The sequence below is a fragment of the Pristiophorus japonicus genome, chromosome 10, assembly GCF_044704955.1.
Source record: "Pristiophorus japonicus isolate sPriJap1 chromosome 10, sPriJap1.hap1, whole genome shotgun sequence".
In the NCBI taxonomy this organism is placed as follows: Eukaryota; Metazoa; Chordata; class Chondrichthyes; family Pristiophoridae; genus Pristiophorus; species Pristiophorus japonicus.
In genome coordinates, this window is record NC_091986.1 from 136,370,284 (window position 1) to 136,394,852 (window position 24,569).

At 46.4% G+C, this 24,569-nt stretch overlaps 1 protein-coding gene across 1 annotated transcript in view; it reads left to right on the forward strand.

The window, feature by feature from the left end:
- Positions 1-15,376, forward strand: part of mrps9 (mitochondrial ribosomal protein S9) — a 140,443-nt gene extending 125,067 nt beyond the window's left edge. The window contains exons 9-11 of the mRNA XM_070891495.1: positions 6,095-6,203; positions 13,651-13,820; positions 14,712-15,376. Of these exons, the coding sequence (XP_070747596.1) occupies positions 6,095-6,203; positions 13,651-13,820; positions 14,712-14,803 (371 nt within the window). The 3' untranslated portion in view covers positions 14,804-15,376. The remainder of the gene's footprint in view (positions 1-6,094; positions 6,204-13,650; positions 13,821-14,711) is intronic.
- Positions 15,377-24,569: the final 9,193 nt, after the last annotated feature.

A 24,569-nucleotide genomic window follows, 5' to 3' on the forward strand; every position in this document is an offset into this window, starting at 1 on the left:
TTATTCTGCAAATGAGACACTACACAGGAATGGTTAAGGTGAACAAAAGAATTTAATAAACATTGTAAACTTCTTAAACATAATTTTGAAACTTAAATAAAATGTATTAAACATAGTAACTTGAACAGATTTACCACCCCCCTGACCCCTCCCTCAAGGTGGCACCAAGAGTTCATGTAGCAAGGCAGCCAGAGTCCTGCTGAATTGGGGGGAGAGAAATTGGAGACGCCATGTGGGGATCAACTGGAGAAGCTCAGGGTATGGCAGGCCTGGCTTCTAACTGGCGAGCCTCTTGCTCGGTGTCGTCAGTTACAGGTGATGTGGGTCTGGGTGTGACACTGTGCACTCCTGTGTTACTGCTGGAGGCTATCAGTAGCGTGTGGGCATTAACGGCCTCGCAGCTCGCATGCACAACCTGCGACCCGACCTCCGTGATGGTCACAGTGAGTGTCTTGATGCTTGCAGGAACCCTACCTAAGACGTCGAAGAGCTGTCTGGTGAGCTGGATGCTCTCCCTGGACAGTGCCACCATGTCCAGTTGTGCGTCTGCCTGTCTGTCAGCAACCCAACTTTGCCGACTCCCCCTCCAGAGAGATGGGATTTAACCCCGGAAGTGCGTTGCAGCATGCCACTAGTACTCAGGGCCTCGGATGGCTCAAAGCCCACGAATGTCTCATCCTTAGACGAGTTGTCGATCGGTGGCAAAAGAGGTTGAGTGCATCAGCCTCCCCCCCCCTCCTCCGAGTAGGCTGCTACGTCCGCCCATCTCCCTCAAATCCCTCTCATTCCTCCTCCTCCACATGATAGCCTGAGGTGGAGGTTTGCAGTGACGGATTTGGAGCCTGCGACTCATCTGGAAGTAGAAAAAGACAGTCGTTAGCAGCAGGGGAGGGGGCATCATATTGCCCCAATCCTAGCCAATAGACATTGCATCACATTGCCTCGACCCAGCCCAGGGAGTGTGCAGAACTTTGAGTTTCCAACAGAGGGTCAGCATCCCCACGGGCAGTTGCCCTCCCTGAGGCACCGATCTTCAGGTCTGTTAATGGCAGGTTCTGGGGCGGTCCGCTGCTGCTCCCTGTGGTTATGGGACTTGCCTGCAAAGCTGAAAATGGGAATGGTTACCAGAGGGTTCATCTGCTCTTGTGGCGCACAAAGGTAGCTACCAAAGCACTTAGACCATACTGTGTGAATGTAATACAGTCCTCTGTTTAATGGCCATGGAAGTTGCACGTGGTTCATCAGGAAGACATCGAAGTGCAGAAACATATTTTGAGATCTCAGAAAGCAATCTTAATAATGTGTAAAGATCATTCATGGCAAATAGGGTGCCACACTAAGCCTACCGATACCAACAGCATGAAAACAAATAGTGTGTCAGATTTATAATTTAAGTAATGGAGCGCATCAATAAAAATTGTACTCTAATGACCCTCGAATGATCGTTGAACCTCTTCCTGCACTGTGTAGGAGTCCTTTGGACAGTGTTGACGGCAATTTGGCTCCAAATTTTTCTGTAGACCGATGGGAGGGGTCTACATTCATCACTCCTGTTTACTTCAAGCCGTCTTCGTTCAACTGCTCCCACTAGCGCCTTGTGCACCTCTGGGCTAAACCTTCTAGCTCTCTGCCTGCTCTCCTCATCCTCCCATCGTGAAAATCAAAATCTAAAATGGCTGATTCAGTCCCGGGTGTACTGCGCATGCATTTGAGTTTGCGATCGGACAGCTGACCAGAAGCGAGGGAAGAAAAAAAAATCCCCCACCCCCACCAAAAAAAATCGTGCATGCACAGAAGTTCCAATTTTTTTTTAATGGTCGCAACTTTTGGCTCCGGCACACTCATTCTGCTGTGCAACGCCGGAGTTGGCGCTAACACTAACGAACATACCATTTGCCAAAAGTTGCATGCTCTGGCGCTAGCGCTAACCCGGTGGTTAAAAAAAAAAGATTTCTCCGCGATTATTGCCTGGAAACGGGCAAAATTGTTAAAATCCGAAAATCCAGCCCTTACGTTTTTACATTTTTTGTGTGGCGAGTTGCTGAAAGTGCGAGCTAAGAATGGTGCAACGAGGGAACAGAGCATCTGGAACGCAAGTGAACAGGGAAAGCAACTGTGTGTCTCCTTCACCAGTCAGATTGAAGGATTGAGATATATGAGCACCAGCATATTGCAGGCGCTGGCGATGATGTGCTGGTCCATGGAAAGGATGGCCACCTGCAGGGAACAGCGAATGCACCAGTTACATGAGCACATGTTTGCTGTGAATGACAGATGCTCATAGACCTCATCTTGAGGAGGGATATAAACGTAGACTTGGGTGTTCATCACCCCACTGCTGTGCAGAAAAGTGCTCTCCAGCTCCTTGCTAACAGTGAAATGTAGGTGACCCATGAGAGAGATGATGGTGAGAGGGGACATGGAAGTGGAGGGCTCTTCTCAAAGCGCTCCCACTTCTCCACTATTGCCTCCCCCTCAGTCAGAGCCCACATGCTTCCTCTGATCCTGATGGCCAAGTTTGCCCTTGTACAGTTGCAGGGGGAGCAGTCTTTGGTGCGGTTATTACAGGCTCCAAACAGAGAGGACGTCCGCTGAAAATGTCTAACCAGTCACAGCAGCAAAATGAGCATAGGGGTTGCATCTCGTAGAAGCACTTGGAAAAGAAAAGTGACACGAAAGTAGATGCACATGGGTGTATGAACAAAATGTTAGTGTTCAGTCTCTGTTATTTTTATGACACCGATAATTGTAATTCTTTGCACCATTTTCCAGTCTGGTCCATTTTTGCCTGCTACCTTGGAAGTGGCTTTGTCACTTGGAGTGAATGGTGAGACATTATTTAACTCAAGCAATGGGGGTTTGGGTAACATGAATGGCTTGGTCATTGTAGGGGATACTTTATTGGTGTTCTTAGCGGGGGAGTAAACTTAGTACAGCATGTGGCAGCCATATGGGTGTATTGGAGCAAGTTAATTAAATCTGGCCATGATAAAGCCAGCCCTGGCCTCCCGGGCAGCAATATGTGCTGCTGCTGGTGCCATCTCCACTTCGGGCTCCTCATCCTCATCTTCCACCTGCTGCTCCTCCTCCTCCTCTTCGTCCTCTGAAGAGGCTGTGCACTCTGCCTTACTCCTCTTGCAGCTCCAATCCTCGTTTCTGCGCTATGCTGTACAGCGCGCAGCAAACTACAATGATTCTGGAGACCCTAGCTGGTGCATACTGAAGGGCTCCTCCAGATCTGTCAAGGCATCTGAAGTGCATTTTCAGTATGCCTATTGCTTGCTCTGTGACACATCAGGTGTTCATGTGGCTGTCATTGTAACGTTCCTCGGCCTCGGTACTTGGCCTCCTCAAGGGTATTATGAGCCACGTCTTCAGTGGATAGTCCTTGTCTCCAAGCAGCCGGCCAGTGAGTCTGTTTGGAGGGCTGAAAAGAGAGGGAGTGTGGACTGGCGCAAAACGAAAGAGTCATGACAATTGCCAGGGAATCTGGCGCACACATGCATGATCTATTTATGGTTGCAGACGAGCTGCACATTGAGGGAGTGGAAGCCCCCTTGCCATTCACAAATGCTCCCGCGTGATGAGGAGGTGCCTCGTGCAGTCGATGGTGCCCTGCACCTGTGGGAAGTCAGCCCGAACCGCAAAGCCGAGCGCCCACTCAGTAACATTGGCTCATCAGTGGCAAACTTTCCAAACATGGCTTCGGGCACCTGGGTGATGCATCTGTGGGCGCCGACTGCGAGATCCCACAAATGTCTGCTGGAAGGAGCCTCAGCCGAAGAAGCTAAGAGTGGTGGTGAATTTGACAGCCACTAGTAAGGCGTGCAGCAGGAGCTGGTGCGATAACCGGAGTCTCTTGAAGCACTGCTGCGCAGTCATGTCCAGGAAGCTCATCCTCTGACTGTATACCCAGTGTTGGGGGTATCGCCTCTGGCGCGGTGCAGCCCTGTACTGACCCCCTCTCTCTCCTATGGAGCATCAGGTCCTTGAGAAGGCAGCTGTTATGGTTGCTGCTGATGCTGGGGCTCACTTTGGTCCGATTCAGAGGTCCAAGGTGAGACAGTATAAGCGGCATTCATGCTGATGTAATAGATGGCAGGTAAAGAAGATCAAAAGCCCAATTACTCTAGCAATGTGGTGAGAGTGGCTTTGGAGATTGCAAATTGATGACAGCTAAATCTCTGCACAAAATGGAGTCAACAAGAGCCTTTCCATTCGCCAAGTAATCAGGTGTAATGTGTGAATATTCATGGCCCTGATTTTGTGGTTCCTACGGACGCGTTTGAGGCTTAACCCGGAAACTTGCAATCTGTCAAGAATCCTCTTGACAAATCGCACGCAACCGAAAGTAAAGCGCCTCTGCAGGCGAAGAGTTGGGCTATTTGCCCAACTGCTGCCCAGCCAATGCTTACGACTGATAAAAGCACGCCTGCTTTTATCACTGCAAGCCTTTTAAAGCATAGAATAACAATTTTTTTCAATAATTTAAACATTTAAAATCCTATTATATAAGGTAAGTTTATTTTTAGACCATTTAAAATATGTACGTTTAATATTCAAAAAATTTAATTTTTGTTTTAAATAATTAAATTCCATTTTGATTGATTTAAAATGTGTTTTTTTAATTTTTTATCTTAAGTGCTTGTGTGTTATTGGGGGTATTCCCATTCCCATTCATATTTATCACATTTGAATGGGAATACCCTTACTCTGATAGATTGGGCCGGTCCACGTGATTCCAGTGATGCATACGAAGTGCATGCGCTGCTGGGATATGTGGGCCTGTATGCAGGCCAGAAGTCTCTGGGAACAGCAGCTACATTTGGAGAAAATTTTGCGGTCAGAAGCCTCCAAACGCAAATTCTGGGCCTGTGTTTTTCCCAGCTCTCAATTAAAGCACTCGCGCAATGGCCACCAAGCTTCGCCTCAACTTCACAGGCGAGGTTCCCGAGGTGTGTGTGATACCCATGCTCCTGAAGTTGAAGCCAAAGCTACCTTTAAAACCCTCTTGAGGGTCTCTCAACAAGCATTTAATTACTCGAATGAAGTCACCTGCCTCTCCCAATTGGGTCCATGGCGCGCCTCCAAACGCACCCGAGTTAAATGCAGAAGCTGGCAAGTTCCCGACACACTGGCAATTTGAGCAATTTTTACTGCTGACCTGCCCCAATCCGCACACTTGGCAACAGGAAAATTCTGTCCAAAGAGAGAGAAGGAAAGATTTGATTGAGAGAATAAAAAAGAGACAATAAGGAAAATTTTACTTTGTTAAAACCTCCCACAACAATTAATAGCTGAAGGAATGATACTCCACATATCTAAAAGTTCATTTTCAGTGCCAGAGAGGTTGCTTGGCAGTAATTAACAATGACCATGTCGTTAAAAGGGTATTTACACTTGAAATGGCAAGGCTTAACTTTCTGCAGTGAGGATCGGAAAGCGAAAAATGATCTGCTGTCTGGCAGCACTAAAGGAAGGTGGGCAGAGAATCACGATCTGATCCATAATCGCTTCTCCTTCAGATCTATTCCTGGTCTATCAGGCTCAGAGTAAATACAGCAATGTCAGCCTTTCAATGCATTTCAATAGTGAGGCAGACAGTGAGATGCCGTTTTCGCAAAGCTACTGGGGAAGCTGTGCAGCTCAGACAGAGCTTTTGGATATTCATGTTTAACTGCGCATCTGCCCCTTGTACCGTTTGCACACAAGGAACTGAGTGCCATTATCCTCGCTGTTATTTTGACAGCAAATTCTGGCCCATCTATTTCTGATAGTTCTTTACTGTGGTGCTATGGTGAAGGTGTTTTTACAATGTTTACCTTGACCTCTGCTTGCAGATCTGTGGAACAGCATGCAGAAGTTTACAGACCCTGCTAACTTTTCTCCAGGTCATTGTGCTAATAACACCCAAAAACAATAAACCCTACCTTATAACAGTGATAAAAGTTTGAAACACAAGAGTGAATGGCCAATTTAGCAGCCTCAGAAAGCAGCATATCTTGGCCAAAGTAGTTTGTACCTAATAGATGTACTTAAATGAGGAAAATTGAAACAGAATTGTGTTCGTAATCATTATTGATCTTAACTCTAGGTCAAAGAAAAACAGCAAAAGCAACAGTCATAGTTCGAGATCGTGGAAGTGGAAAGATAACAGTGAATAGGGTGGACTATTTGCTGTATTTTTCATCATTACAGGAAAGGTAATCATGTCCTTCTGGGTTGAAGTGGAATAGTGCAAATATTTTCTTCTGCAAAGCTTTGAATTCTAAGAAAACTTGTTTGAGTTGTGTACCCTTTATAATGGGCAGAGTTGAGCAAAGGGATTTGAAAATTGCAAACAAATGTTATGGCCCTGAAAAACTAATTTTAATTTTGTGGAGTGTCACATTTCTCCATTATATTAATTTAAGAAACTTTAAAAAATATATATATTTTTTAAAGTTTGTTCATGTTTATTTCAAATTTAACTTTTTCCCATGAGAGTCCTAATCTTTGTTTTGCTCTCTAACATATTTTAAAAGTCCAAATAAAATCAACTTCACCTTGCTTCGCCTCTGACTGCTAATTCCAGGCCTTTGTGTTGAGGGTAATTAGTTGTTAACTACTTGGTGTTATACCTTGGATCTTCTATCATTTTGGTCTATAAGAGGTGATTTTACTGTTTGCTTGTAAGTGCATTTAGTGCTGAAAACCGCTTCAGGTTTCAACAGACCCTGAGAGACCAGGAATATTTCTGAGGGAGAGGCGACTATAGTTCAGAGGAGTGATTCTCTGCCCAGCTTCCATTAGTGTTGATGATCTTCCCCCTCACTCATCAATCGTACTGCCACATCCAAGGCTCTATTTCTATTTCTCTTCCACCATCCTCCAGCCCAGTGCGACACCCTAGGAACTCCACCCCAGAGCTGCAGAATCCCAGGACCACTCACTTTGTGCTATGAAACCCAAGGACTTCTCCCTCTCTGATGTCAACCACTAAGATATTAGGTCCTGCGATTTAACAGCAAGGCATATTAGTGCCACCAAAACACATTAAATTCTCTAACCAAGGGGAAAAACTCTCAATGACCTGACGCGCTTTTTACTTTGTACCTTAAATGTACAAGGTACTCAAGCTTGCCATAACTTGTGCATTACATGGTACCGTATAACACTGCTATCCTCGTGAAACAAGTGTATCATCCAACCTGTCACAAACAATGCCATAGGAGATCCTCAGGTGTACATATGTGACAACTGCACACTTGGCATTCACATTTCAGCAGAGAAACATAGAAAATAGGTGCAGGAGTCGGCCATTTGGCCCTTCGAACCTGCACCGCCATTTAATAAGATCATGGCTGATCATTCCCTCAGTACCCCTTTCCTGTTTTCTCTCCATACCCCTTGATCCCCTGAGCCGTAAGGGCCATATCTAACTCCCTCTTGAATATATCCAATGAACTGGAATCAACAACTCTCTGCGGCAGGAAATTCCATAGGTTCACAACTCTCTGTGAAGAAGTTTCTCCTCATCTCAGTCCTAAATGGCGTACCCCTTATCCTAAGACTATGTCCCCTGGTTCTGGACTTCCCCAACATCGGAAACATTCTTCCCACATCTAAGCTGTCCAGTCCCGTCCGAATCTTATACATTTCTATGAGATCCCCTCTATTCCTTCTAAACTCCAGTGAATAAAGGCCCAGTTGATCCAGTCTCTCTTCATATGACAGCCCAGCCATTCCTGGAATCAGTCTGGTGAACCTTCGCTGCACTCCCTCAATAGCAAGAGCGTCCTTCCTCAGATTAGGAGACCAAAACTGAACACAATATTCCAGCTGAGGCCTCAGTAAGGCCCTGTACAACTGCAGTAAGACCTCCCTGCTCCTATACTCAAATCCCCTCGCTATGAAGGCCAACTTACCATTTGCCGCCTTCACCACCTGCTGTACCTGCATGCCAACTTTCAGTGACTGATGAACCATGACACCCAGGTCTTGTTGCACCTCCCCTTTTCCTAATCTTCCGCCATTCAGATAATATTCTGCCTTCGTGTTTTTGCCCCCAAAATGGATAACCTCACATTTATCTACATTATACTGCATCTGACATGCATTTGTCCATTCACCTAACCTGTCAAGTCACCCTGCAGCCTCTTAGCGTCCTCCTCACAGCTCACACCGCCACCCAGTTTAGTGTCATCTGCAAACTTGGAGATATTACACTCAATTCCTTCATTTAAATCGTTAATGTATATTGTAAAGAGCTGGGGTCCCAGCACTGAGCCCTGCGGCACTCCACTAGTCACTGCCTGCCATTCTGAAAAGGACCCGTTTATCCTGACTCTCTGCTTCCTGTCTGCCAACCAGTTCTCTATCCACATCAGTACATTACCCCCAATACCATGCACTTTGATTTTGCACACCAATCTCTTGTGTGGGACCTTGTCAAAAGCATTTTAAAAGCCCAAATACACCACATCCACTAGTTCTCCCTTGTCCACTCTGCTAGTTACATCCTCAAAAAATTCCAGAAGAGTCGTCATGCATGATTTCCCTTTCATAAATCCATGCTGACTTGGATTGCTCCTGTCACGCTTTCCAAATGCGCTGCTATTTCATCCTTAATGATTGATTACAACATTTTCCCCACTACTGATGTCAGGCTAACCGGTCTATAATTACAGTTTTGGTCTCCTAACTTGAGGAAGGACATTCTTGCTATTGAGGGAGTGCAGCGAAGATTCACCAGACTGATTCCCGGGATGGTGGGACTGACCTATCAAGAAAGACTGGATCAACTGGGCTTGTATTCACTGGAGTTCAGAAGAATGAGAGGGGACCTCATAGAAACGTTTAAAATTCTGACAGGTTTAGACAGGTTAGATGCAGGAAGAATGTTCCCAATGTTGGGGAAGTCCAGAACCAGGGGTCACAGTCTAAGGATAAGGGGTAAGCCATTTAGGACTGAGATGAGGAGAAACTTCTTCACCCAGAGAGTGGTGAACCTGTGGAATTCTCTACCACAGAAAGTAGTTGAGGCCAATTCACTAAATATATTCAAAAGGGAGTTAGATGAAGTCCTTACTACTCGGGGGATCAAGGGGTATGGCGAGAAAGCAGGAAGGGGGTACTGAAGTTGCATGTTCAGCCATGAACTCATTGAATGACGGTGCAGGCTAGAAGGGCTGAATGGCCTACTCCTGCACCTATTTTCTATGTTTCTACCCGTTTTCTCTCTCCCTCCTTTTTTAAAAAGTGGTGTTACATTAGCTACCCTCCAGTCCATAGGAACTGATCCAGAGTCAATAAAACTGTTGGAAAATGATCACCAATGCATCCACTATTTCTAGGACCACTTCCTTAAGTACTCTGGGATGCAGACTATCAGGCCCCGGGGATTTATCGGCCTTCAATCCCATCAATTTCCCTCACACAATTTCCCGCTTAATAAGGATATCCTTCAGTTCCTCCTTCTCACGAGACCCACTGTCCCCTAGTACATTCGGAAGGTTATTTGTGTCTTCCTTCGTGAAGACAGAACCGAAGTATTTGTTCAATTGGTCTGCCATTTCTTTGTTTCCCATTATAAATTCACCTGAATCCGACTGCAAGGGACCTACGTTTGTCTTCACTAATCTTTTTCTCTTCACATATTTATAGAAGCATTTGCAGTCAGTTTTTATGTTCCCTGCAAGCTTCCTCTCTTACTCTATTTTCCTCCTCTTAATTAAACCCTTAGTCCTCCTCCGTTGAATTCTAATTTTCTCCCAGTCCTCAGGTTTGTTGCTTTTTCTAGCCAATTTATATGCCTCTTCCTTGGTTTTAACACTATCCTTAATTTCCCTTGTTAGCCATGGTTGAGCCACCTTCCTCGTTTTATTTTTACTCCAGACAGGGATGTACAATTGCTGAAGTTCATCCATGTGATCTTTAAATGTTTGCCATGGCTTATCCACCTTCAACCCTTTAAATATCCTTTGCCAGTCTATTCTAGCCAATTCACCACTCATACCGTCGAAGTTACCTTTCCTTTTCAGGACCCTAGTTTCCGAATTAACTGTGCCACTCGCCATCTTAACAAAGAATTCTACCATATTTCGGTCACTCTTCCCCAAGGGGCCTCACACAACAAGATTGCTAATTAGTCCCTTCTCATTACACATCACCCAGTCTAGGATGGCCAGCTCTCTTGTTGGTTCCTCGACATTGGTCTGGAAAACCATCCCTAATACACTTCAGGAAATCCTCCTCCACCGCATTACTACCAGTTTGGTTAGCCCAATCAATATGTGGATTAAAGTCGCCCATGATAACTGCTGTACCTTTATTGCACACATCCCTTATTTCTTGTTTGATGCTGTCCCCAACCTCACTACTACTGTTTGGTGGTCTGTACACAACTCCCACTAGCGTTTTCTTCCCTTTGGTATTCCGCATCTCCACCCATACCGATTCCACATCATCCAGGCTAATGTCCCTCCTTACTATTGCATTAATTTCCTCTTTAACCAGCAACGCCACCCCGCCTCTTTTTCCTCTCTGTCTATCCTTCCTAAATGTTGAATACCCCTGGATGTTGAGTTCCCAGCCTTGGTCACCCTGAAGCCATGTCTCCATGATGCCAATTGCATCATATCCGTTAACTGCTGTCTGCGCAGTTAATTCGTCCACCTTATTCTGAATACTCCTCGCATTGAGGCACAGAGCCTTCAGGCTTGTCTTTAACACACTTTGCCCCTTTAAAATTTTGCTGTATATGTGGCCCCTTTTGTTTTTTGCCTTGGGTTTTTCTGCCCTCCACGTTTACTATGCTTCTTTCTATCTTTTGCTTCTGCCTCCATTTTATTTCCCTCTGTCTCCCTGCATAGGTTCCCATCCCCCTGCCATGTTAGTTTAACTCCTCCCCAACAGCACTAGCAAACACTCCCCCGAGGACATTGGTTCCGGTCCTGCCCAGGTGCAGACTGTCCGGTTTGTACTGGTTCCACCTCCCCCAGAACCGGTTCCAATGTCCCAGGAATTTGAATCACTCCATTTTGCACCATTCCTCAAACCATGTATTCATCTGAGTTATCCTGCAATTCCTACTTTGACTAGCACGTGGCACTGGTAGCAATCCTGAGATTACTACTTTTGAGGTCCTACTTTTTTAATTTAGCTCCTAGCTCCCTAAATTTGTCTTGTAGGACCTCATCCTGTTTTTTACCTATATCGTTGGTATCTATATACACCACAACAACTGGCTGTTCACCCTCCCTTTTCAGAATGTCCTGCACCCGCTCCGAGACATCCTTGACCCTTGCACCAGGAAGGCAACATACCATCCTGGAGTCTCGGTTGCGGCCGCAGAAACGCCTATCTATTTCCCCTTACAATCGAATCCCCTATCACTATAGCTCTCCCACTCTTTTTCCTGCTTCCTGTGCAGCAGAGCCACCCACGGTGCCATGAACTTGGCTGTTGCTGCCCTCCCCTGATGAGTCATCCCCCTCAACAGTACCCAAAGTGGTGTATCTGTTTTGCAGGAGGATGACCGCAGGGGACCCCTGCACTACCTTCCTTGCACTGCTCTTCCTGTTGGTCACCCATTTACTATCTGGCTGTGTACCGTTTACCAGCAGTAAGACCAACTCGCTAAACGTGCTATTCATGTCATTCTCAGCATCATGGATGCTCCAGAGTTCATCCACCCGCAGCTCCAGTGCTGCTATGCGGTCTGTCAGGAACTGGAGGCGGATGCCCTTCCCGCACACGTAGTCGTCAGGGACACCGGAGGCGTCCCTGACTTCCCACATAGTACAGGAGGAGCATAACACGTGTCCGAGCTGTCCTGCCATGACTTAACCCTTAGATAAACTTAATTTGGCAACAACAATGCTAAAGGTTACTTACCGATAAAGAAAACAAAAAAAAAGCTACTCACCCATCACCAGCCAATCACTTACCCCCTTGGCTATGATGTCACCTTTCGATTTCTTTCTACTTTTTTGCCTTCTCTCCCTGCTGCAGCTGCACCGACTAGCCTCTCAGAACTCCCGCCTGAACTCCCGCCTCTCCCGACTCACGACCTCCTGGTCTCGCTGGCCTTTATAGGCCTCTCCGACGTCCCCGAACTCCTGCCTCTCCGACTCACGACCTCCTGATCTTGCTGGCCTTTATAGGCCTCTCCGATGTCCCCGAACTCCCACCTCTCTGACTCTCAAACTCCTGGTCTTGCTGGCCTTTATAAGCCTCTCCGACGTCCCCGAACTCCCGCCTCTCCGACTCACGAACTCCTGGTCTCGCTGGCCTTTATAAGCCTCTCCGACTCACAAACTCCTGGTCTCGCTGGCCTTTATAGGCCTCTCTGATGTCCCCGAACTCCCACCTCTCCGACTCTCAAACTCCTGGTCTTGCTGGCCTTTATAAGCCTCTCCAACGTCCCTGAACTCCCGCAGTCACACTTCCTCTGTTGCACCTCTGATACAAAATTGCAAATAGAATAAAAACTACCAGTAAAAAATTGTTTAGCTACTACCAAATTAACTAAAAAAAAAAATGAACCAAAGAAATCACTCAAAATATTTTTGGAAGATTGATTTGGCCACAACTGAGCTGAGGATTTAGTACTGGAAATAAGGCTTCTCACCTAAAAAAAATTTTTGTCTTTTTAAATTACAAACTTCACTAGAAAATGACATCGAAATTAACTTTCTTCCCTTTTGTATACTGAAAATGTCTCCAATAATAAATTCCATCAGAGATTTGTTCCTCTTGAAAAGCCTGGGGCTTCCTAGAGCTGACACTTTGCTGAATAGAAGAGCTCAACCAAGTAGCAAACTACAACTCCTAGGAAGGACACGCCACTTTTTCAAACAATGTGCACTGCAGCTCCCAGAATGTGGCTACCTCTGTTCTAAATCCAATAAGCAACACTACATTTTTAAGCTTGTGGAACTGCATAAACATGTCATATTTTTGTTGATTTTAAGTGAGACTGGCTATTCAGAGCGTGCCAACTTTTGCGAGCTGCCGATCCATCCGCTATCCAGAAATGGCAGCCATTATAAAGGAAATCAAGGGATAAGGAGATAGTGCAGGAAAGTGGAGTTGAGGTAGATCAGCCATGATCTTAATGAATGGCAGAGCAGGCTCGAGTGACCGACTCCTGCTCCTAATTCGTCTGTTCTTATTAGTATTCTGAATGAAAGTTACAGCCAATGTAAACTTTTGAATAATTTTATCTGAGGAGACAGGAGAATGATGTAACTAATTATATTTGAGGGTTTTAATTGAACTTTTAAAGCATGCTTCCAGCTCAGATTTATTGATGAAACTATAATTTGAAGGAAACAAATTGATTTCTTCTTCTACCTCACGTGGATGAGGAAAACACTATATGTGCTTCAATTTATTTTTTTTAATTATTCATGAGTATTGCATTCAATTTTTTTACACATCCAATGTCACATATAATAACTTGTTCAAAAGTCGCAGGAACCAATCAAAAAACACTGAACTGTTGAGTACATATCTCAATTTTAATTCAGCAACCACGTGCATCCCCTCCTCTGCAACAGTATAAACTCTGATACACCATGGGCAGTGCCATGGGAAATCATTTTATACTATCAATAAAATTAAGTACAATAGTATTGTTTTACATTTTTTTCCTCTGATTTCCAGAGAACAGTTGATGTTCCCTTTCCAGTTCCTGGACCGACTAGGGATCCACGACATGGAATGTACAGTATTTGGAGGTGGGGTGTCTGCACAGGCAGGAGCTATTCGTTTGGCTTCTTCGAGAGCTCTGCTTAGCTTTATCACAGAGAAAGAAGTGGAATCCATGAGACAAGGTAATTAGAATGGCAGTTTAAATTCCAAAATAATTTGCATGTGATACCTGCTGGTTGCAAATATTACTACATGGGCAGCAGCCTAGCCTTTCCTTTCCATTAAGATTGAGGTAAAGTTTAAAATCTCCACCTGAAAAACATACTGGTATTCCACTGAGGAATGTTTTTCCTGTCCTGTGTTCTTGTGCTAATTTTAGAATAGCTATACACTTTGGTATATGGTTCAGTAAAATGAAAGTTTTGGGGAAAAGACACATAAATAAAGGTAAATTAACCATGCCAACTTTATAGTCCTTTTTTATTGCTTATGTTGGAAGTTAAGAAAAATTGGTAGCAACTAAAGTTTGAGACTGGTTACAATAATAGAACAAATGATGATTGGTTACAAGCATAAGTTACTGTGGAGCTGCCCACTTTAGTTACATCATAGACCCTGAAGAAACTGCACTCTTGGAAAACCCATTTTATTTTTAAATGTATAGAAGCTGATCCCTGACATAGATCCCCCTGGCGATAATCGATTATTTTGACACCAATGTGACCTGTGCACCTTTAAACAAAGGGATGAACATTTATTTTAATGTTGTAACTTTTCAATCCATGCATGGATATTAATTCATAATTATGTTCAGTTAATATGCGGAGTTGCTGCAAAATTGAACAATTTCAAATTTACAGCTATGCTTTTTTTTAAACAAAAATGTAGTTATGATTATACTGTAGTAATTAAACCAGTGTGCATTAGATTCTCTCTTTCCCCCCCCCCCCCCCCTCCCCGTATATAATTTTGTAAGTACCCTGTATAAGCAAAAATTAGGATCAGTACCTCTGGAGGGTTTTTTAGCTGAAAAGTTAACCTTTTGCATTTACTTTCTTTTCAACTTTTTGCAGCTGGCTTGCTGACTCCTGATCCTCGTGTGAGAGAGCGGAAGAAGCCTGGTCAGGAGGGAGCGCGCAGGAAGTTCACATGGAAGAAACGTTAATCAGTGGCTTTTCCTGTGAAGCAACCCTGAGGTGGTTTGAAATCAGAAGCAGAACTTCAACAAGACCTGTAGTGTGGACACCTGCTCAAACAGATTTGAAGACTTTCAAGATCATTATTGTCTCAGATCTCAATTTCCTGCATATGAGAACAAGTCTACCTATGGTTTTATTTATCTGCAATGATTCTAGGAATGAGTCCTTTCATCATTTTAAAAAAAACATTATTAGGCTGTAAAAATTGTGTTTTTCTGTGCACTGAGAACACTCAATATTAATTCTTGTTCTTTCCACAGTACCTCAAGTGGTTGGTTTTGTATATTTTATGATACAGTTTACTGGTCTGCACACTCTCTTGGTAGAAACAGCCTGGTTTCTATAACAAGCAGCCGATCTGCAACGACAATTTTAACCCGGTGGCAAGTTCAAAATCTACCCCATTGTGAACCTTGTGAAGACTTCTCAAACTTTTCCTCTTTCTCTTCCCTCCTCTATAGAATGATTAAATAACATCAAAGGGATACCCCTGTATCACATTTTCTTCTTGGATTCAATAAAGTTTTACCCAAGAGACATTGTTCTTTTTAGTTCCATTATTTGCATCATTGCTTTTACATTTGTTTGATTTGCTTGAGGAGAATTTGTTCTGGTGTCATGTCTGGTTTCTGCTTGCCTCAAACATTTTTGTGTTTGCTGTGCTGCAACATTGTATAAATCAAAACTTTTAATGTAAACTGTCAGACTTTGCTGTTAACATTTGTATCCACTGCAGGGAGGCTATTTGTATCAAGTAACTAAAATGGGACTGAATGGTTTTCTGGTATTTAAAAGGCAGCGGCTTTTTAGACAAAGCTTAAAAAACAGAATCTGTTTTGGAACATTTCATCCTATATTAACTTCTGCCTACAAATGACACAGCTTCCAGTGTCTTGTTAAATGCTGGCTCTGCTTTCTGAAAATGTTGGTAGTGTTCCTGAGAGAGGGTTACCAGGTCAGCCAATGCTAAGGCTTTCAAATACAATCTTCAGCTTTTTCTAGTAAATATGGAGATGTCTTGACTGGTCCAGGTCCTTTCATAGAATCATCATCATCGGCAGTCCCTTGGAATCCAGGAAGACTTGCTTCCACTCTTAGAATGAGTCCTTAGGTGGCTGAACAGTCCAATACGAGAGCCACAGTCGGGACATAGTCGTTGAGGGTGGGACAAGTTTGCCGCATGTTCTTTCCGCTACCTGCGCTTGTTTTCTGCATGCACTCAGCGATAAGACTCGAGGTGCTCAGCGCCCTCCTGGATGCACTTCCTCCACTTAGGGCAGTCTTTGGCCAGGTACTCCCAGGTGTCGGTGGGGATGTTACACTTTATCAGGGAGGCTTTGAGGGTGGTTTCTTCTGTCCGAGTAGAGCGCTTGCTTTGGGAGTCTTGTGTCTGGCATGTGGACAGTGTGGCCTGCCCAGCAGAGCTTATCAAGTGTGGTCAGTGCGTCAATGCTGGGGATGTTGGCCTGGACAAGGACACTAATGTTGGTGCGTCTGTCCTCCCAGGAGATTTGTAGGATCTTGCGGAGGCATCATTGGTGGTATTTCTTCAGCGACTTGAGGTGTCTACTGTACATGGTCCACGTCTCTGAGCCATACAGGAGGGCGGGTATTACTACAGCCTTGTAGACCATGAGCTTGGTGGTAGATTTGACGGCCTGGTCCTCGAACACTCTTTTCCGAAGGCGGCCGAAGGCTGTGCTAGCGCACTGGAGGCAGTGTTGAATCTCATCAATATCTGCTTTTGTTGATAAAAGGCTCCCGAGGTATGGGAAATGGTCCACTTTGTCCAGGGCTGCACCGTGGATCTTGATTACTGAGGGGCAGTGCTGTGCGGCGAGGACAGGCTGGTGGTGGATCTTTGTCTTACGGATGTTTAGCGTAAGGCCCAGGCTTTCGTACGCATGGTCATTCTCATAGAATCATAGAATGGTTACATCACCGAAGGAGGCCATTAGGCCTGTCTGGCCCATGCCGGCTCTCTGCAAGAGCACTTCAGCTAGTCCCACTCCCCCACGCTTTCCCCATAGACCTGCAATTTTTTTTTCATTCAGGTCCACTTTATCCAATTCCTTTTTGAAAGCCACGATTGAATCTGTCTCTCTCTTTCAGGCAGTGCATTGCAGATTCTAACCAGTCATGTAAAAAAAAGTTTTCCTCATGTCACCTTTGGTTCTTTTGCCAATCACATTAAATCTGTGTTCTCTGGTTCTTGACCCTTCTGCCAATGGGAAGAGTTTCTCTCTATCTACTCTGTCTAGTCCCCTCATGATTTTGAATATCTCTATCAAATCACCTCTCAACCTTCTCTGCTCGAAGAAGCACAACCCCAGCTTCTCTAGGCTATCCACATAAAACAAATCCCTCAGCCCTGGAACCATTACTGTAAATTTTTTCTTTACCCTCTTCAAGGCCTTCACGTCCTTCCTGTGTGCTGCCCAGAATTGGACACAATTCTCTGGTTGCGGCCGAACCAGTGTTTTCTAAAGGTGGTTCATAACTTCCTTGCTTTTGTACTCTACGCCTCTATTTATAAAGGCCAGGATCCTGTATGCTTTTTTAAAATTGCTTTCTCAACCTGCCCCTTCATCGATTTGTGCACCAATACCCCCTCTTTGTTCCTGCACCCCCTTTAAAATTGTACCCTATAGTTTATATAGCCCCTCCTCATTCTAACTACCAAACTGTATGACTTTGCACTTTTCTGCATTACATTTTATCGGCCATGTGTCTGCCCATTCCACCAGCCTACTTATGCCCTCTTGAAGTCCATCACTATTCTCCTCACTGTTACTATACTTCCAAGTTTTGTCTCGACTTCAGATTTTGAAATTGTGCCCTGTACACCCAATCCAAGGTGTTGTGTATCTGTAAAACATACACTCCCATGTTCTGCCACCAGCAAATGCATCCCCTGAAGTCCCAAGGGATCTCAGCATCCCTTGGGAGCACTGTATATAAGCCGGTACCTAAAGCCTATTCCTTCCTCTGGAGTGTCTTAATAAAGACAGGTCACTGTTACTTTAACCTCCCTGTGTGCAGCCTCATCTGTGTTAGGAACACAATAACTGGCGACGAGTATACAAATCCAACGCAAAGATGCAGCAAACTGTGGGCATCCTGGAGAAGTTCTCGGAGGGTGAGGACTAGGAAGCCGATGTCGAATGGCTAGACCAGTACTTTGTAGCCAACGAGCTAGACAGAGAAGGAAGCGCTGCAAAAAGGAGAGTGGTCCTCACGATCTGCGGGGCACTGACCTACAGCCTCATGAAGAATCTTCTGGATCCAGTGAAACTCACAGATAAATCATATGAGGAGCTGTGTACACTGGTTCGGGAACATCTTAGAAACAGATACAGTTTGGAATGCCTTGTCTGCAGAGTTAAAGAGAGTTGAGTTAACAGTATTGAGTTAAACAGAGTATTTTGAGTGGCAAGGAACACCTTTTGGAACGCCTAGTCTGCAGAGTTAAACAGAGTTGAAACATAGACATAGAAACAGAAAACAGGTGCAGGAGTAGGCCATTCGGCCCTTCAAGCCTGCACCGCCATTCAATGAGTTCATGGCTGAACATGCAACTTCAGTACCCCATTCCTGCTTTCTCGACATACTCCTTGATCCCCCGAGTAGTAAGGACTACATTTAACTTCTTTTTGAATATATTTAGTGAAATGGCCTCAACGACTTTCTGTGGGAGAGAATTCCACAGGTTCACCATTCTCTGGGTGAAAAAGTTTCTCCTCATCTCGGTCCTAAATGGCTTACCCCTTATCCTTAGACTATGACCCCTGGTTCTGGACTTCCCCAATATTGGGAACATTCTTCCTGCATCTAACCTGTCTAAACTCGTCAGAATTTTAAACGTTTCTATGAGATCCCCTCTCATTCTTCTGAACTCCAGTGAATACAAACCTAGTTGATCGAGTCTTTCTTGATATGTCAGTCCCGCCATCCCGGGAATCAGACTGGTGAACCTTCGCTGCACTCCCTCAATAGCAAGAATGTCCTTCCTCAAGTTAGGAGACCAAAACTGTACACAATACTCCAGGTGTGGCCTCACCAAGGCCCTGTACAACTGTAGTAACACCTCCCTGCCCCTGTACTCAAATCCCCTCGCTATGAAGGCCAACATGCCATTTGCTTTCTTAATCGCCTGCTGTACCTGCATGCCAACCTTCAGTGATTAATGTACCATGATACCCAGGTCTCGTTGCACCTCCCCTTTTCCTAATCTGTCACCATTCAGATAATAGTCTGTCTCTTTGCTTTTACCACCAAAGTGGATAACCTCACATTTATCCACATTATACTTCATCTGCCATGCATTTGCCCACTCACCTAACCTATCCAAGTCACTCTGCAGCCTCATAGCATCCTTCTCGCAGCTCACACTGACACCCAACTTACTGTCATCCGCAAATTTGGAGATACTACATTTAATCCCCTCGTCTAAATCATTAATGTACAATGTAAACAGCTGGGGCCCCAGCACAGAACCTTGCGGTACCCCACTAGTCACTGCCTGCCATTCTGAAAAATACCCATTTACTCCTACTCTTTGCTTCCTGTCTGCCAACCAGTTCTCAATCCATGTCAGCACACTACCCCCAATCCCATGTGCTTTAACTTTGCACATTAATCTCTTTTGTGGGACCTTGTCGAAAGCCTTCTGAAAGTCCAAATAACCTGAGGGGGAAGAGTGCTGATGGCGAGAGATCGGTTCTACACGTGTCAGCGATCTGAAGGTCAGGAAGTGGTGAGCTACGTCGCCGAGCTCGGGCGACTTGCAGGACTGAGTTTGATGGCTACCTGCAGCAAATGCTCAGAGACTTTTTTGTACTGGGCATTGGCCACGAGACCATCCTACGAAAACGTTTGACTGTAGAGACACCGACCCTCAGTAAGGCCATTGCGATAGCACAGGCATTTATGTCCACCAGTGATAACACCAAACAAATCTCTCAGCACACAAGTGCTAGTAATGTTCATAAATTAACTGGAACTGTGCTTGTGAGCAGAAATGTACAGGGCAGAAACCACTAGTCTGCAACTGCCAGCAGGCCTCAGGTGACCCAGATGACTCAGAGTCCACAACAAAGGATGAATGCAAGGCAATTCACACCTTGTTGGCATTGTGGAGGCTTCCATTCAGCCTATTCATGCTGCTTCAAAGGGTAGGTTTACAAAAGCTGTGGAACAATGGGGCACCTCCAACAAGCTTACAGACGAGCTGCAAGCTCTGCAAAACCTGCTCACCACCACGTGGCAGAGGAAGATCGGTCCATGGTGGATCAAAGCAATTTTGAGCCTCAGAGAGAGGAGGCAGATGCTGAAGTACACGGGGTGCACACATTTTCGACGAAATGTCCACCTATAATGCTAAATGTAAAATTGAATGGCTTACCCGTAGCCATGGAGCTGGACACTGGCGCTAGCCAATCCATCATGAGTAAAAAAATGTTTGAGTGACTGGTGCAACAAGGCACTCAGACCAGCCCTGAGCCCCATCGACACGAAACTGAGAACGTACACCAAAGAGCTTATCACTGTCCTGAGCAGCACCATGGTCAAGGTCACCTACGAGGGCACAGTGCACGAACTGCCACTCTGGATTGTCCCAGGCGATGGCCCCACACTGCTTGGAAGGGGCTGGCTGGGCAAAATCCGCTGGAACTGGGATGACATCCGAGCGCTATCACATGTCTATGAGGCCTCATGTACCCAGGTTCTTAACAAATTTCCTTCCTTTTTTGAGCCAGGCATTGGAAACTTTTCCGGGGCGAAGGTGCGGATCCACTTGGTGCCAGAGGTACGACTCATTCACCGCAAGGCGCAAGCGGTACCTCACATGATGAGGGAGAGAGTGGAAATTGAGCTGACAGGCTGTTTTACGAGGGCATCATCTCCCCAGTGGAATTCAGCGAGTGGGCCAGCCCGATTGTTCCAGTACTCAAAAGTGATGGCATGGTCAGGATTTGCGGCAATTATAAAGTAACTATTAATCGTTTCTTGCTACAGGACCAATACCCATTACCTAAGGCATACGACCTATTTGCGACACTGGCAGGAGGCAAGACCTTCACCAAGCTCGACCTGACTTCGGCCTACGTGACGCAGGAGCTGGAGGAGTCTTCGAAGGGCCTCACCTGCATCAACACGCACAAGGGACTGTTCATCTACAACAGATGCCCGTTTGGAATTCGGTCGGCTGCAGCGATCTTCCAGAGAAACATGGAGAGTCTACTCAAGTCGGTACCACGCACGGTGGTTTTTCAGGACGACTTATTGGTCATGGGTCGGGACACCGTCAAGCACCGACAAAACCTGGAGGAGGTCCTCCAGCGACTGGATCGCGTAGGGCTGCGGCTGAAGAGGTCGAAATGCATCTTCATGGAAACAGAAGTGGCGTTTTTGGGGAAAAAGATTGCGGCGGATGGCATTCAGCCCACAGACGCCAAGACAGAGGCTATCAGGAACGCGCCCAGGCCACAGAACGTCATGGAGCTGTGGTCGTTCCTGGGACTCCTCAACTATTTTGGTAACTTCCTACCAGGTTAAGCACCCTCTTAGAGCCCCTAGATGTGTTATTGCGCAAAGGTGAAAAAAAACAAGTAATTGCTTTTGAGAAAGCCAGAAACATTTTATGCTCCAACAAGCTCCTTGTATTGTATAACCCGTGTAAAAGACTTCTGCTAGCATGTGATGCGTCGTCGTACGGAGTCGGGTGTGTATTACAACAAGCTAACATTGCGGGGAAGTTGCAACCTGTCGCCTATGCCTGCAGGAGCTTGTCTAAGGCCGAGAGGGCCTACAGCATGATTGAGAAAGAGGCATTAGCGTGTGTGTTCGGGGTAAAGAAAATGCATCAGTACTTGTTTGGCCTCAAATTTGAGCTGGAAACTGATCACAAGCCGCTCATATCCCTGTTTGCTGAAAACAAGGGGATAAATACTAATGCTTCAGCCTGCATACAAAGGTGGGCACTCGCGCTATCAGCGTATAACTATACCATCCGCCACAGGCCAGGCACCGAGGACTGTGCGGATGCTCTCAGTTGGCTACCATTGCCCACCACGGGGGTGGAAATGGCGCAGCCTGCAAACTTGTTGATGGTGGCGCAGCCCACAGACTTGTTGATGGTCATGGAAGCGTTTGAAAATGAAAAATCACGGCCCGCCAGATTAGGACTTGGACCAGCCAAGATCCTCTGCTGTCCCTAGTAAAAAAATTGTGTATTGCATGGGAGCTGGGCCAGCATCCCCGTTGAAATGCAAGAGCTAATCAAGCCGTTCCAGCGGCGAAAGGACAAGCTGTCCATTCAGGCAAACTGCCTGTTGTGGGGTAACCGCATAGTGCTACCCAAAAAGGGCAGGGAGACGTTCATCTCGGATCTCCACAGCACACACCCGGGTATAGTACTGATGAAAGCGATAACCAGATCCCATGGGTGGTGGCCCGGTATCGACTCTGACTTAGAGTCCTGTGTACGGCAATGCAGCATTTGTGCTCAGTTGAGCAACCCGCCCAGAGAGGCACCACTAAGTTTGTGGTCCTGGCCCTCCAGACCATGGTCAAGGATCCATGTCAATTATGCGGGCCTGTTTCTCGGTAAAATGTTCCTGGTGGTGGTGGATGCTTTTTCAAAATGGATTGAATGTGAAATAATGTCGGTAAGCGCTGCCACCGCCACCAGTGAAAGCCTGAGGGCCATGTTTGCCACCCACGGCCTGCCTGACATACTGGTCAGTGACAACGGGCCATGTTTCACCAGTGCCGAATTTAAAGAATTCATGAACCGCAATGGGATCAAACATGTCACCTCGGTCCCGTTTAAACCAGCCTCCAATGGGCAGGCAGAGCGGGCAGTACAAACAATCAAACAGAGCCTTAAACAAGTCACAGAAGGCTCACTCCAAACCCACCTGTCCCGAGTACTGCTCAGCTACCACACGAGACCCCACTCGCTCACAGGGGTGCCCCCGGCTGAGCTACTCATGAAAAGGACACTTAAAACCAGACTCTCGCTGGTTCACCCAAACCTGCATGATCAGGTAGAGAGCAGGCGGCAGCAACAAAATGCAAACATTTAAAATAATGAAAGGGATAGACAAGATAGAGGCGGAGTGGTTGTTTCCACTGGTCGGGGAGACTAGAACTAGGGGGCACAGCCTAAAATATGGAGGAGCCAATTTAAAACAGAGTTGAGAAGGAATTTCTTCTCCCGGAGGGTTTTGAATCTGTGGAATTCTCTGCCCAAGGAAGCAGTTGAGGCTAGCTCATTGAATGCATTCAAGTCACAGATAGATAGATTTCTAACCAATAAGGGAATTAAGGGTTATGGAGAGCGGGCGGGTAAGTGGAGCTGAGTCCACGGCCAGATCAGCCATGATCTTATTGAATGGCGGAGCAGGCTCGAGGGGCTAGATGGCCTACTCCTGTTCCTAATTCTTACGTTCTTATGTTCAAACGATGGTCGCGCCACTGTGTCACGGGAAATTGATCTGAATGATCCTGTGTATGTGCTAAACTATGGACATGGTCCCAAGTGGATCGCGAGCACGGTGATAGCTAAAGAAGGGAGTAGGGTGTTTGTAGTCAAACTAGACAATGAACAAATTTGCAGAATGCACCTGGACCAAACGAGGCTGCGGTTCACAGACTGCCCTGAACAACCCACAGCAGACCTCACCTTTTTCGAGCCCACAACACACACCCAAAGGATCAACACCACCAGCCCGGACCAGGAAATCGAATACATCACGCCCAACAGCCCAGCAAGGCCATGCTTATCCAGCAGCCCTGCAGAGCCAACAATAAGCCAGCCCAGCGAGGGCACAGCCAACACACCAGACATTTGTACCGAGGCGGTCCACCAGGGAAAGAAAGACTCCCGACCGCCTCACCTTGTAAATAGTTTTCACTTTGACTTTGTGTATCTGTAAAGCATGCACTCCCATGTTCCGCCACCAGGGAGCGCATCCCCTGAAGTCCCAAGGCATCCCAGCATCCCTTGGGAGCACTGTATATAAGCCGACCCGTAAGGCTGGTTCCTCACTCTGGAGTGTCTTAATAAAGACTGAGGTCACTGTTATTTTAACCTCCCTGTGTGCAGTCTCATCTGTGTTAGGAACACAATACAAGTCATTAATACATACAGGTGCAGTGATAAAATCCAGGACCGAGGCCATTACGGATTCTCGGCTTTTCCGGACATTCGATTTGCTTTCTGACATCACAAATCTGGGTATCGGGTATTTTCAGATTTCGGAAAGGGGTGGTGGTGGGGTAACCTACCGAGGAGCTATTCAGGCCTGTCGAGGAGGAGGTCGTTGGGCCGGCCACAGCCCATCGAGGAGGTGTTTGCGTCAGGCGGGGCCCCGCTGAGGAGGGCGTCATCGAGCGGGGCCTGCCGAGGAGGTCGTCGTCGGGCGAGGCCCCGCCAAGGAGATCGTAGTTAGGTGGGACCTCGCCAAGGAGGTTGTCTTCGGACGGGGCCCCGTCGAAGAGGTCGTCGTCGAGGGGGCCCCGCTGAGGAGGTCATCGTTGGGCGGGACCCCGCCGAGGAGGTCATCGTTGGGTGGGGCCCCGCCGAGGAGGTCATCGTCAGGCGGGGCCCGCCAAGGAGGTTGTCTTCGGACGGGGCCCCGTCGAGGAGGTCGTCGTTGAGGGGGCCCCGCCGAGGAGGTCATCGTCAGGCGGGGCCCGCCAAGGAGGTGGTTGGGTGGGGCCCGC